Source organism: Microcaecilia unicolor, chromosome 1 (genome assembly GCF_901765095.1).
Source record: "Microcaecilia unicolor chromosome 1, aMicUni1.1, whole genome shotgun sequence".
Taxonomy (NCBI): domain Eukaryota; kingdom Metazoa; phylum Chordata; class Amphibia; order Gymnophiona; family Siphonopidae; genus Microcaecilia; species Microcaecilia unicolor.
This window is the reverse complement of record NC_044031.1, coordinates 38452226-38467922: the sequence shown is the minus strand read 5'-3', so window position 1 is coordinate 38467922 and position 15697 is coordinate 38452226. Positions and strand designations below refer to the sequence as shown.

General features: G+C 45.7%; 1 protein-coding gene across 1 annotated transcript in view; it reads left to right on the top strand.

The window, feature by feature from the left end:
- LOC115465473 overlaps positions 1–15697 on the top strand; it is a 253686-nt gene that overhangs the window by 197140 nt on the left and 40849 nt on the right. Inside the window, exon 23 of the mRNA XM_030196004.1 lies at positions 3314–4711. Coding sequence (XP_030051864.1) covers positions 3314–4711 — 1398 coding nt within the window. The remainder of the gene's footprint in view (positions 1–3313; positions 4712–15697) is intronic.

The window sequence follows — 15697 nt, the reverse complement described above, 5'->3', positions numbered from 1 at the left end:
TCCTCAGGTCACTTCACTGGCTTCCGATCAGATACCGCATTCAATTCAAGCTTCTCCTTCTTACCTACAAATGCACTCAGTCTGCTGCCCCTCACTACCTCTCTACCCTCATCTCCCCTTACGTTCCCGCCCGTAACCTCCGTTCACAGGATAAATCCCTCCTCTCAGTACCCTTCTCCACCACCGCCAACTCCAGGCTCCGCTCGTTCTGCCTCGCCTCACCCTATGCTTGGAACAACCTTCCTGAACCCTTACGCCAAGCCCCCTCCCTGCCCGTCTTCAAGTCATTGCTTAAAGCCCACCTCTTCAATGCTGCGTTCGGCACCTAACCCTTACCGTTCAGTGAATCCAGACTGCCCCAATTTGACTGCCCCTATCGGACCGACCGTTCACTTGTCTATTAGATTGTAAGCTCTTTGAGCAGGGACTGTCTCTCTTTGTTAAATTGTACAGCGCTGCGTAACCCTAGTAGCGCTCTAGAAATGTTAAGTAGTAGTAGTAGTATTACATATAGCAGTGATTTAACCAGAGCTGAGATTGTGATGTCATAATGCCTCATTCCACCAATGCCTAAGAGCCAACCTCATCAGTGATGTCACAATGGCTTGATTGTCCTATATTTGTCTCACTCTTGTCTATTAGATTGTAAGCTCTTTGAGCAGGGACTGTCTCTCTTTGTTAAATTGTACAGCGCTGCGTAACCCTAGTAGCGCTCTAGAAATGTTAAGTAGTAGTAGTAGAGTGAAGCAGGCCTTTGCTGCAGCAGGCATACTTTTGGGTGATTGCCAGCTACACAGCTTCTCCATCTGACATTATGTGGCCCCTTGCTTGCCATTTGAGTGAGCTGAGTTATGTTGCAGCACTTCCTAGATTGCAGATAGGCAGGTAACTTATTTTTGAGTATAAGTGGACTTCCTTCTGCCACTGCAGACCAGTTAGATCCAGTGCATGAGGTAATGTGCAGCTCTGTGCTGAATGTGGCCACTGACACATTGCAGGGGAGTGACTAAAGAAGTTAATAAATGCCTTGAGTCACATTTCTAATTATCCAGTTTGTGTTGCCACTTGTTGAATTGATTTTCTTGGTGGATGTGCTTTTTTTTTTTTTCCATGTATTATATCTTGCATTGGTTGTGCAGCTTTTACACAGTAAAGCCATGTTTTGCCATTAATGGTTTTGTTATCTCTAGTCTGCAGTAGCAACTTCCTTATTTATGCATTCATTTTAATGTTCGTTAGTTTCAAACTACAAAACATTTCCTGCATCCAGAGTTGCATTATACACTGATATTTAACATAATATTATCTCAACAGCAAGTGGAGGAGTGGCCTAGTGGTTAGGGTGGTGGACTTTGGTCCTGGAGAACTGAGGAACTGAGTTCGAATCCCCGGCACAGGCAGCTCCTTGTGACTCTGGGCAAGTCACTTAACCCTCCATTGCCTGCCGCATTGAGCCTGCCACGAGTGGGAAAGTGCAGGGTACAAATGTAATAAAATAGATACTATTGGAGATTCTACATGGAATGTTGCCACTATTGGAGATTCTACATGGAATGTTGCTATTCCACTAGCAACATTCCATGTAGAAGGCTGCGCAGGCTTCTGCTTCTGTGAGTCTGACGTCCTGCAGGACGTCAGACTCACAGAAACAGAAGCCTTTGCGGCCACATTGGTGATCTGCCAGGGCCGACTTCTACATGGAATGTTGCTAGTGGAATAGCAACATTCCATGTAGAATCTCAAATAGTAGCAACAGTGGAGGAGTGGCCTAGTGGTTAGGGTGGTGGACTTTGGTCCTGGGGAACTGAGGAACTGAGTTCGATTCCCGGCACAGGCAGCTCCTTGTGACTCTGGGCAAGTCACTTAACCCTCCGTTGCCTGCCGCATTGAGCCTGCCTTGAGTGGGAAAGCGCGGGGTACAAATGTAACTAAAATAAAATAAACATAACATATAGAAGCGTATTTTCAAAGCACGTAGACTGTAAGTAATCCATGGAACTTTGTAAGTCTAAGTTATTTGACAATGAGCCCCATAGTCTTATATGTTACTATGGTCTCACAGTTCTAAGCAGCTTAAAAGGAAAAGAAGCCGGAGCAGACCTCCATGAAATCAATATTCAGGGCTAAGATTAATAACATAACACAAATTTTCCGAGTAACCAGGTTTCATGTTCAAATCATTTTTATTGGTTTCAAGAAGTTAACCAAGAACACAAAGCAGAAATCAACAATACAGTTATAAGTACCGTCCCCCTTCCTCCATTCCCCACCCTCCCTTTTATCTCATATAGGGATACTGTAACAGTACAATTTCCACCGAAATACTAAAGAGTACAATCAAATATTAAGAGACCAATTAAGGGAAGTTCAAAATTCTACTATGCACCACCGTCCCTAAAGTAGTCCAAAACGGCTGCCAGATTTGATGGTAAGCAATTGTAGCATTTGTATAAGCTATAATGCTAGCGTAGGAGAATCTGCCATAATCCACACCAGTAATATTGTTTTCTGAGCCATCAGTACATCTCTCTTCAGAAATGATTGTAATCCTGTCAGAAAAGGGCGAGCTATATGATACTGACCAAACAACACAGGTAGTAGCTCAACCTTGCACCACCACTGGAGACGGCCAAAGGTCAGCACACTGGGGGGGGGGGTGGGGGGGGCAGAACCAAAACATGGGGCCCAAAGTTGCCTTGTCAGTCTTGCATTTTGGACAACCTTAAGGCTGCAACAAAGCTTCAAAGACTCGGTATGCTGAAACATAAAGCCATAATAGAAATTTGCCGTGTAATTCCCACAAGTAAAATTATCCATTTTTTTTTTTTTTTACACCGAGCAAGCACACAAGAATCTGATCTGCTGTTATCTCTGTATGCAATTCATCAGACCATTTCAAAGCGCTTTTCCCATAGTCGACTTAATCTGTCGCCTCATGCAGGGCCACTTGATGAAAGTGAAGTGATACATATTGTTGAGAACTAAAAATGTAAGCACTGGTTAAAGTTTCATGTACTTCATCAGTTAAGAGAAAGGCAAATGGGACTTGATGTACCGCCTGAGGTTTTGTTTTTTTGCAACTACATTCAAAGCGGTTTACATATATTCAGGTACTTATTTTCAGGTACACTGGTTGCTATTATTAAACCATATAAACTGCACAGCTGCATCAGGTATGATACCATTGATCGGGCAGCTTTTTCCCATTTTCAACCAGATTGCTTGCTATTGAAATTTTGGGGATATTCTTCCCCACTTTTTGTCTCATAATGCTTTCCTACTTCATTTATTTCTTAATCTATTTTTTGTTTAGGAAATGACCAGGCTGGGAAGAGAGAGAAGGCCAGAAAAGAAGCTGTTCAGAAGGGTTTCCAGAGCTCTGAGGTGGTAAAGAACATGCCTAGTCTGAGTGACCTAAAGTCAGAACCAGGAAGCAGAAGGTATAGCATTGCACAGTGTGAAACCAGACTTGGGGAGCTCCCGGCCAGCCTTGAGCAGGGGAAGAGTCCGGAGACAGAGAGACAATTTGCATGTGAAGAGTGTGGGGAAAGCTTTGCCCTCCAGTATGACCTTGTAGACCACCAGGAAATCCATGAACCGGAGAAACCATACCCATGTAAAGAGTGTGGAAAGAGTTTTACTCGGAAGCTCAACCTCGAGGTGCACCAACGAATCCACACAGGAGAGAAGCCTTTCACATGCCTTGTGTGTGGGAAGGATTTTGTTCAGCAGCAGCAACTTTCGAGCCACCAGAAGATCCATACTGGGGAGAAACCATTCTCTTGTGCAGAATGTGGGAAGACTTTTCGAAAGAAATCCCAGCTAGACATTCACCAGAGAATCCACACAGGAGATAAACCGTACAGGTGTTCGGAATGTGACAAGAGTTTCTGTCAAATGGCTGGCCTTGTTTATCACCAAAGGGTCCACATGGGAGAGAGACCTTACCAGTGTCTGGAATGTGACAAAACCTTCGGTTCCAGCTCAGCACTCCTCAGCCATGAAAAGCTGCATACAGGTGAGAGGCCCCACAAGTGCAGCAACTGTGGGGAAAGCTTTATCCGGCGATCTCAGTTAATCAACCACCAGAGGATCCACACAGGGGAGAGACCTTTCCACTGTTCTGAGTGTGAGAAGAGCTTTACATACAAGTCAGCACTTATCACTCATTACAGAGTTCATACAGGGGAGAGACCATTTCAGTGTTCAGAATGTGAGAAAGGTTTCCTGTCACAGTCAGCTATGCTGGTCCACCAGCGAATGCACACACAGGAGAGACCATATCAATGTCCAGAATGTGACAAAAACTTTAAATCTCAGTCAGCCGTTCATATGCATCAAAGGGTGCATACAGGGGAGAGGCCCTATCATTGCAGTGTTTGTCAAAAGAACTTCACTCAAAAATCAGGTCTTCTTGAGCACCAGAGAATCCATACGGGAAAACCCTATACATGCAAGCATTGTGAGCAAAGCTTTAACAAGAAGGCTCATTTTGTTGCACATATGAGAGTCCACACAGGAAAGAAATCATTTATTTGTATTATTTGCAAAAAAAGCTTTGATCAGGAGTCACTGCTGTTCCAACACCACAGGACTCACACAGGTGAGAGACCATTCACCTGTGCTGAATGTAGGAAGAGCTTCCGACAGAAAGGGACCCTTGCAAAACATCTGAGGACCCATGCTTGCAAGAGACAAGAATGTAATGATGGCTGAAACTTATCCATGGATTAAACTTCAAGCCATTAACCAACTGGCAATCTCTGAGATTTCCTACAGCTCTGGAATCAGACTGACCCCAGGTGACCTCAATCTGTTGGATTGTTTTGGATATAAGAACAAGAAAACTCCTCCATGCCTATCAGCTAATTTATAAGAACCAGTGTGTGTTGAGACTTGCATCCCGAGAGCTGAAGAAGGCCTGTCTTTACAGGAATAATTGGCCGTATAATAATACTTATATCATCAACTCCAAATATTGCAGTGTAAACTGAAATGGCCCCAAGGATGCATTCAGCATCCAACTTTTGGGACACCTTTTGGAAAACTGAATGGAAAAAAGTTTACCATGAGCCCATTGATCAGGGGTTCTCAACCCAGTCCTCGGGACACACTCAGCCAGTCAGGTTTTCAGGATATCCACAATGAATATGCACTACCTCCATTGTATGCAACTCTTTCCTGAAACCATGATTAACTAGGTGTGTCCTGAGGACTGGGTTGAGAACCCCTCCTCTAGACTCAAGCAAGATTAGGTATCGACAAAGATCACAGAACAAGCTTATTAGAGGGAGTTTCCTTGCTTTTCTTAAAGTCAATTATTGGATGAAGTGAGCAGGGCTACTAGCCAAGCCTGGTCACCCCAACCTGGTTTTACCTCTGACTATAGACTCCTATTTCTCACTCGCCATGAAAAACAAAACCTGGAACTTTGATAGATGTGATGGGACCAGAAGCAGATCAACCTTAGGGCTACCCTGAACATATTGGCAACTCTCCAAGTGAGAGCAGTCTCCTCACTCTCAAAAAAGAGACAATCCAACGAGACCCACATCACAAGAAAAAGTGCACAAACTCTTGCAATGATATGTGTGTTAATCTTCCCTTGCCATGCGTGGACAGTGCTAAAATAGATGAATCAACATGGTTAAGAGAGTGTGCATGTGTCTCCTTACAATAAGCTGAGATGCCTAGAAACTTTTCTCTTCATAAACTATCACTGGAGCTTTTTCTTCTGCTGGAAGGGATTGGAGTTTCAGGAAATGTGCCCTATAGGCAGACTTCTCCATTGTAAACCAAGCTCTGCCAGGCATTTCGGTATCAAGTGCACTAACTACAGTTCCAAGAGGTTTCCTTCATATGACTTGGGCAGTTCTCTTGGAAGACTGAAGGCTAATTTAAACCAGTACACTGTTTCAAAGAGGCAGTAAGACTTGCCAAATTCTGCCATTGTCATTTTTTTTTTGTTACATTTGTACCCCGCGCTTTCCCACTCATGGCAGGCTCTATGCGGCAGGCAATGGAGGGTTAAGTGACTTGCCCAGAGTTCACAAGGAGCTGCCTGTGCCGGGAATCGAACTCAGTTCCTCAGGACCAAAGTCCACAACCCTAACCACTAGGCCACTCCGCCACTGTTGCTACTATTTGAGATTCTAGTGGAATAGCAACATTCCATGTAGAAGTCAGCCTTTGCAGATCACCAATGTGGCCGCGCAGGCTTCTACATTCCATGTAGAATCTCCAATAGTAGCAACATTCCATGTAGAATCTCCAATAGTATCTAATTTATTTTTGTTACATTTGTACCCTGTGTTTTCCCACTCATGGCAGACTCAATGCGGCTTACATGGGGCAATGGAGGGTTAAGTGACTTGCCCAGAGTCACAAGGAGCTGCCTGTGCCTGAAGTGGGAATCGAACTCGGTTCCCCAGGACCAAAGTCCACCACCCTAACCACTAGGCCACTCCTCCACTGTTGCTACTATTTGAGATTCTACATGGAATGTTGCTATTCTACTAGCAACATTCCATGTAGAAGTCGGCCCTTGCAGATCACCAATGTGGCAGCGCAGGCTTCTGTTTCTGTGAGTCTGACGTCCTGCAAGTACGTCACAGAAGCAGAATCCTGCGCAGCCTTCTACATGGAATGTTTCTAGTGGAATAGCAACATTCCATGTAGAATCTCCAATAGTATCTATTTTATTACATTTGTACCCCGCGCTTTCCCACTCATGGCAGGCTCAATGCGGCTTACATGGGGCAATGGAGGGTTAAGTGACTTGCCCAGAGTCACAAGGAGCTGCCTGTGCCGGGAATCGAACTCAGTTCCTCAGTTCCCCAGGACCAAAGTCCACCACCCTAACCACTAGGCCATTCCTCTCTTCTTCCAGTGAGACCAACCAGAAGGAAAAAGCACAGCAGAGAAGAAAACATTTAAAAACACACAAAACTGAGCAGGAGATAGAACAAGTTACCACAGCTGCTATATGTTAACCAAGTCTCAACAGATGCAAACAGTAAAGGAACTGCATGCATAAAGAGGCCAGGTTTCAGAAGCTATTTTGAAAGAAGTGGACTGGCTAAAAGTAAGCTCAGGGATCAACAGTGTGAATATGTTTACTCAGGCTGAGGAGTGGGTATTTAAGCAACGTATATACCTACAGGAAAAAGTAGGTGCCAATGTCTGTGAGTGCTTTTTCCTAGTGCAATTTTCAAAGAGAAAGTGTACCTAAACTTTCCTTTTGAAAACTGGTGCAAAAGCCTGCAGGCAAAAGCACCCTCAAACTTTACACCGGTGAGGGCACTTTTCAGACTTGACCAGGAAATCACCCACACTCCCTGCCCCAGTAGTACAGATGTAACGCCCCTTTGCCTGGGCGCTTCCGGGTCCAGGGTCCAAGTGGGCAGGAGCCCCTGAGAAGGGCAGACTCCGTGGACTCTCCATCACTCACCTGGCGTGCAGTGTCTCCACCTGGGGAAAGAAGTGTTAGCGGATGGAGCTACCCTCTTCTTCCCCGGGAAACTCAAAGTCAAGGTCCAAAACTCCTGGGGAAAGTAAGGCTGGCAGTAAATAGGTCGTCTTGAGGGACAGCAATACACTGTCTAGTCCAAAATGACCAATCCGTAGGCAGCAGGCTAAACAGTTTATTCTTAACTTGAAATCATAGGAACATTCCAACTGCATAAACTCTCTATCATTTTATGCAATCTTTAAATAAGTTATTCTTCCGATGTTCCCCAGGGGAAACTTTGCATTCTCCTCCCTTTACAAGGTACTCTGAACCAGGATTATTTACACTTTGTACAGCTCCAGTCTGTGCCTATCTCTAAGATAGTGTTCTGAAAGCTGTGCTCCTCTCTGTTTCGGGTTCAGACCCTCCTGGTCTAACCTCCACCCAAGGTGACCCTTGTGTTGGCCTACCCTGGCCTCGGGATGGGAACTTCCTGGCTCCTATCCGGCACTCCTGGGCTGGGTCTCTCCACTGCCCACCCAGAGCTCCCCTCAGTCCCTGTTTTTCTTAGCAGCAAGTCTCCTTGTCCTTAGCCAATGGATTCACTTCTTTTTAACGGGATCCCCCTTCTCCTTTGGGTCACTTGGCAGGGGTTTGCAGGCAACCAAAGACCCACAGCTACAAACAAAAACCCCAAAAGAAAGACCCCCCCCTTCAGGGCTGACACTTAACTTTATCTCCCCCCTTGTCACTCTTCCTTTCAGTGCACTTTCTCTCTGCATTTATTTCAGAACTACTTCCCTTGGACTGGGCTTCCTCCCCCCGGGGACCTCCCAGTCACTCCCCCAGTGATTCCTTACAGGGACTTACTCTGCTAATAATCCCTAACTTAACGGGATTACACAGAGATAGTGGTAGAAGCCCTTCTGGTAGGAAAGGGTGCGATCACAGGTCTGTGCATTCTGTAATCGGGATGAGAACCACAACGCATTTGTTGCAAAAATGTCACTCCATGTTTGGAATGCAGCGGTCCGCCCCGGGTGCACACTGCAGGGAGTAGACTTGGCAGCTGTCGGTTCCGCCATTTCCCTGCTCCCTGCAGCTGACCAAGGAACACCACTGTTGGAATGTACTAGAAATGCATAGTTTGAGACAGTGGATGTTAGAGGCAGTGGAGCATGCTTAAGGAATGCGTACTTTGCAGACTTTTTAATGTGCGTAAAAGACAGACTGGACTAAATGTGCCTGTGTGATTCTTTGAGTGACTTTTAACCCCTTAGGTTGCCTTATGGAAGACACTTCTACATGTAATTAATCTCGGGAATTTGTTGCCATACAATATGGTAAAAGCAGTTAGCTTAGCAGAGTTTAAAAAAATATATTTTTTTAAACTCTGCTAAGCTAACTGCTTTTACTATATTGTATGGCAACAAATTCCTGAGTTTAATAACCTGTTGAGTGAAGAAATAATTTTCTCCGGGTTGTTTTAAATTTACTACTTAGTAGTTTCATTGCGTGCCCTCTAGTCCTAGTATTTTTGGAAACAGTAAGCAAGCAATTCATGTCTACCCCTTCCACTTTACTCAGTATTTTATAGATCTCTATCTTATCTCCCCTAAAAAGCCGTCTTTTCTCCAAGCTGAAGAGCCCTGCTTTAGCCTTTCCTCATAGTGAAATTGTCCCATCCCCTTTATCGTTTTTGTCGCCCTTCTCTTATTCCACTATATCTTTTCTGAAATGCAGTGACCAGAATTTCACACAGTATTCGAGGTGCAGTTGCACCTAGAGAATGACACGGGGACGGGAAACCGCAGTAACCGCAGGGATGGGGATGGGGCGGGGACAGATTCCACGGGGATGGGGCGGGGACAGATTCCACAGGGATGGGGCGAGGATGGGGACAGAGCCCACAGGGACAGGGGACAAACTTTTCAGACTTGACCAGAAATCACCCCACTTCCTGCCCCAGTAGAGGTAGAGAGAGCCCAGGTTGAGCGTTCCCTCAGTGAAGCCAGGGGCTGTTTGCCAGCAAGAACATAGGCACTTGAAATAGCTTCCTTGATCCACTGTGCAACCATCGCCTTAAAAGCCACACCCCCTTTCTTCAGGCTTCCAAACAGAACAAAAAGATTGGTGAAACTCTTTAGTAATCTTCAGATAGCGTAGGAATGCCCGTCAAACATTAAGGAGATGCACCAATCCAAACCTTCAGCAAAAAGGAAGGCACCAGACGAAGAGAGACCCCTGCTTCTGAGAAGAAAAGAAAGGGATCTCTCCAAGACAAGGCCTGAAGCTCTGCAATCTGCATAGCCGAAGAGACTGCCACCAGAAACACAATTTTGCTTGTGTCTCATGATCTATGATGTAAACCTGTTGACCTGTTAACTTATGACTTAAAGCTTTCTAGTAAAAAGAGTGAAGGTGCCTAAGTAGGGTAAGACGGTCCTAGTAAAGATCCACTGTGATTACATGGAACATGTGAATCTCTCCCGAAGGTCTCTGCTATATACTGATTATAACCTTCAATGTCTGTGAGCTGGATAGGTAATCTGCCCAGGTGGGGGGCTTAAGCAAACAGTGCAAGGGTATTAAGCATGCTAAGTCAATTTGCAGCTCTATGTGCCTTCCCTCAATGGGCCCCCTATAACACCATCGCTCCCAAATTAGTGGGGAGGGGGAGGAGGCACATTTCCCAAAGCTGACATATTACCCCCTCTGTGTCCCTATCCCTCCCCTTGTGTCCTCTATTGCACCTGTGTACTTCTATCTGCGCTCTCTATCTCAGTTGATGGCACCCTCATCCTCCCGTTTCATCTGCCCGCAACCTCGGAGTCATCTTCGACTCCTCCCTTTCCTTCTCTGCGCATATCCAGCAGATAGCCAAGACCTGTCGCTTCTTTCTCTTTAACCAGCAAAATTCGCCCTTTCCTCTCAGAGCACACCACCCATACTCTCGTCCACGCTCTCATTACCTCTCGCCTTGACTACTGCAACTTACTCCTCACTGGCCTCCCACTTAGCCATCTATCCCCCCTTCAATCCGTTCAGAACTCTGCTGCACGTCTTATATTCCGCCTGAACCGATATACTCATATCACCCCTCTTCTCAGGTCATTTCACTGGCTTCCAATCAGATACCGCATACAGTTCAAGCTTCTCCTTCTTACCTACAAATGCACTCAGTCTGCAGCCCCTCATTACCTCTCTACCCTCATTTCCCCTTACGTTCCCGCCCGTAACCTCCACTCTCAAGACAAATCCCTCCTCTCAGTACCCTTCTCCACCACCGCCAACTCCAGGCTCCGCTCATTCTGCCTCGCCTCACCCTATGCTTGGAATAAACTTCCTGAGCCCTTACGCCAAGCCCCCTCCCTACCCATCTTCAAATCTTTGCTCAAAGCCCACCTCATCAATGTTGCTTTCAGCACCTAACCTTTATACCTTTCAGGAAATCTAGACTGCCCCAATTTGACTGACTACATTTGTCTTTTAGATTGTAAGCTCCTTTGAGCAGGGACTGTCCTTCTATGTTAAATTGTACAGCGCTGCGTAACCCTAGTAGCGCTTTAGAAATGTCAAGTAGTAGTACTTGTCCCTATGTTCCCTCCACAGTTGGCATATCTTCTGTGACTCTGTCCTTCCCCATGTCCAGCTTCTAAGAACATAAGAGTAGCCATACTGGGTCAAACCAATGGTCCATCTAGCCCAGTATCCTGTTTCCAAACAGTGGCCAAGCCAGGTCACAAGTACCTGGCAGAAACCCAAATCGTGGCAACACTTCATACTACAAATCCCAGGGCAAGCAGTTGCTTCCCATGTCTGTATCAATAGCAAACTATGGACTTTTCCTCCAGGAATTTGTCCAAACCTTTTTTTAAACCCAGATATGCTAACCATTGTTACCACATCCTCCGGCAAAGAGTTCCAGAGCTTAACTATTCGTTGAGTGAAAAAATATTTCTTCCTATTTGTTTTAAAAGTATTTCCATGTAACTTCCTCGAATATCCCCTAGTCTTTGTACTTTTGGAACGAGTAAAAAATCGATTTACTTCTACTCGTTCTACACCACTCAGGATTTTGTAGACCTCAATCATATCTCCCCTCATCCGTCTCTTTTCCAAGCTGAAGAGCCCTAACGTCCTTAACCTCTCCTCATACAAGAGGAGTTCCATCCCCGTTATCATTTTAGTCACTCTTCTTTGAACCTTTTCTAATTTTCTCTTCCTCACCTGGCATTTCTCCCCCCCCCCCCCCCATCTCAACTCAGTCTGTCTCTTCTCATTACTGACCTCTAGTCTAGCATCTGCCCCCTCTCTTTCCCTTCTCCTTTGCTCCAGGTCTCTTTCTCTTCCCTCTGCTTCCTGTACATCACCCCCATCCATCCTTTTTCCTCTCTGACCCCCATACATTTAGGCATCTCTCCATTGCCCCACCCCCAAATCTAACATCTCTCCCCCTCTGCACCCCCCCCCCCCCCGGATATTTAGGCTTCTATGATGCAACGTCCTGTGGGCAGGATGCGGCAGGGGAATGGCTCTGCTGCCCAAAGAGTGTTTATTTACACCTTATATGTGTGTAAACAAAGAAACTGACACCTATTATAAAGAAGAATAATCAACAATTTTTATTTTTTCAACTGTCCTCCCTTGGACAGAGGCAGTATGAGAACATCATACTGGAAGCAAGTATACTCACAATATTATATTCAGCAGTAATACAGAGATATATGTTTGCTTTGCTTTGCTTAGGTTACATATATTCTCCTCAGTTTATATACACTTACTTTCGTACTACACCCAATGCCTGCACGTCAGCAACCCTTTCCTTTGAAGCCTGCCTGTTCTTTCTTTTCTACAAATGCCAGCAACATTCTTTCTGCCTCCTTGCACAGACTTTCTCTGCTTCACACCAGGCTACTCAGCTCAAGGCTGATTCTATGACTCCCTTATTATTTTCACAGGTGTGTGACTCATAGCTCTTTTGCCTTAATACTTGCATTCCACTGACCATAGGAACTTTATTTTTTCCTCATATTTAACAAGAGGCAGCTTTCAGTGCTGCCTTTGCTGTGACTGCATCTGCTTGTGGTGGACTGTCGGTGGGCAGAGGAAGCTGAAGCGAAGCTGGACCCACACGGGCGCATTGGGGATCCAGCTTCAGGTGGCCCCTACCATTGGGTGGCCTTGGGCATTTTGCCGGGCTTGCTCAGTGGTAGCTATGCCCCTGGATCAGAATGTTCCTGCAGATGGCCTAGTCCAAGTCTGCATGAAACCTACTACTACTATTTAGCATTTCTATAGCGCTACAAGGCGTACGCAGCGCTGCACTGTAGAAATTTAAAAAAAAAAAGAGGGGAAAAATTATCCAGTCCCTGTTCGTATAGGGGGAATTTTTCTGCAGAGTTATGCAGAATCTATTAAATCCAGCCTAATAGTAAATACGTGAATGGTGGGTACATTTTAAAATCACTGGTAGAGTGTTATACCATTATTTGAGAGGCCTGGGTTTGATTTCCAAGCCTGACTTCAGGACTAGAAATGATTAAAAATGGTAAGTAATAATTCTTAAATAAAGAAATCATAAGATAGGGAGCAAAACATGTCACCTCACAGAACGAAAGGGAATGGGACTTGATATACCACCTGTCTGTGGTTTTTGCAAGGAGCTGCAGTGGGAATCGAAACCAGTTCCCCAGGATCAAGGTCCGCTACACTAACCACTAGACTGCTCTCCTCCATTCTGAGGCAGATCTTATCTCTTCCCCCCCCCCCCCCCCCCCACACATGGAGCAAAGTACCTCATATCTTGTCACTAGTTCAGAAATGTAATCTGAGCTGGGACCATGATGAATATTACCAGATCCCGGGAACGGTGACAAGGCGGTGGCTGTTAGTAGAAGGTTGCTAGGCTGTATAGAGAGGGGAGTGACCAGCAGAAGAAAAGAGGTGTTAATGCCCCTGTACAAATCGTTGGTGAGGCCCCACCTGGAGTATTGTGTTCAGTTTTGGAGGCCTTATCTTGCTAAGGATGTAAAAATAATTGAAGCGGTGCAAAGAAAAGCTACGAGGTTGGTATGGGATTTGCGTTACAAGACGTATGAGAAGAGACTTGCTGACCTGAACATGTATACCCTGGAGGAAAGGAAAAACAGGGGTGATATGATACAGATGTTCAAATATTTGAAAGGTATTAATCCGCAAACGAACCTTTTCCGGAGATGGGAAGGCAGCAGAACTAGAGGGCATGAAATGAGATTGAAGGGGGCAGACTAAAAAAAATGTCAGGAAGTATTTTTTTCACGGAGAGAGTGGTGGATGCTTGGAATGCCCTCCCGCGGGAAGTGGTGGAGAGGAAAACGGTAACTGAATTCAAACATGCTTGGGATAAACATAAAGGAATCCTGTTCAGAAGAAATGGATCCTCAGGAGCTTAGCCGAGATTGGGTGGCAGAGCCGGTGGTGGGAGGCAGGGCTGGTGGTTGGGAGGCGGGGCTAGTGCTGGGCAGACTTGTACGGTCTGTGCCCTGAAAATGACAGTTACAAATCAAGGTAAGATATACACAAAAAGTAGCACATATGAGTTTGTCTTGTTGGGCAGACTGGATGGACCGTGAGGTCTTTTTCTGCCGTCATCTACTATGTTTTTTTTTTTCTACAATGTGTATTTCTTGCCTTTAATTGCCACAAAGGTCCAAGAAAAGCGTGTTAAATGTTATTAATACTCTAAAATGGAAAATTAGATGATACCTTTTTATTGGACTAACAATAAATTTTTGACTAGCTTTTGATGGCCAAAACCTTCTTCCTCCGGCCAGAAGAAGTTTTTAGCCATTGAAAGCTATTTAACAAAATTTATTAAGTTAGTCCAATAAAAAGGTATCACCTCATTTTTCTTTTTTTTTTTTCAAATTACCCTTTAAAGTGGACTAACAACTATTATAATACTCTGGGGCATTATCATGAAACGATGTTAGACTAGATGGAAATTTGGTTTGAGGCAGCTTGGCAATTATTATATCAGATATGCACATTTCTCAAATCTAACACTGAACAAGAAAAACTCCATTTAAGCCTGACAAAGGGGTCCATGTAGAAAGGATCATGTTAGAGCACAGGTGGGTAACCTCGGTCTTGGACGGACGCAACCCAGTCAGGTTTTCATGACCAGCAGGAAAAAGGAGGTGATAGTGCCGTTGTATAAGTCTCTGGTGAGGCCTCATTTGGAGTACTGCATGCAGTTCTGGAGACCGCACCTACGGAAAGATATAAACAGGATGGAGTCGGTCCAGAGTAGGGTTACCATATGTCCGTATTTACCCGGACATGTCCTCTTTTTGAGGACATGTCCGGGCAACCGGGCGGGTTTTGCCAATCTGCCCGTTTGTCCGGATTTCTGTACAAACGAGCAGGCTGGTGGGCGGACAAACAGGCAGATTGCTAGCCTCCCCTCCCCTTACTACTGCCCTGGTGGTCTAGTGACCTCTTCCACCTTCGAGGCAGGAAAGAGCCCCCTCTTTCCTGCCCGGAGCACTGCCCTGCATGCATCCTTCCTGTTAATGATCGCGGTGCCGATTCAAAATGGCCGCCGAGAGTTGAAGTGACCTCGGTGGCCATTTTGAATCAGCGCCAAGATCAGCAACAGAAAGGATGCATGCAGGGCAGTGCTCCGGGCAGGAAAGAGGGGGCTCTTTCCGGCCCCAAAGAGGTCACTAGACCACCAGGGCAGTAGTAAGGTAAGGGCAAGGGGGTGACGGGGAGGGGGGTGATGGGGTGTGTGATGGGAGGAGGGGAAAATGTGACAGGGGGCGGAGCGAGGGCGTGAAAGGGCGGGTGGGGTGTGAAAGGGGGTGGGGCGTGTGTGTGTGGGGCAAAGCATGTGTCCTTTTTGGGGGACAAAATATGGTAACCCTAGGCCAGAGGGTGGCTACGAAATTAGTAAGCGGTCTTGAATGCAAAAATTATAGGGGCAGGCTTATGAACCTCAACATGTATACGCTGGAAGACAGGAGGGAGAGAGGAGACATGATAGAAACGTTTAAATATCTCAAGGGCATTTATACAGGAAGAGAGCCTTTTTCAAATGAAGGAGAGCTCTGGAATGAGGGGGCATACGACAAAGTTGAGAGGGAATAGGCTTAGGAGTAACCTAAGGAAGTATTATTTCACAGAAAGGGTGGTGGAGGCGTGGAATGGCCTCCCAGTGGAGGTGGTGGAGTCGAGGACTGTTCCAGAATTTAAAAAGGCATG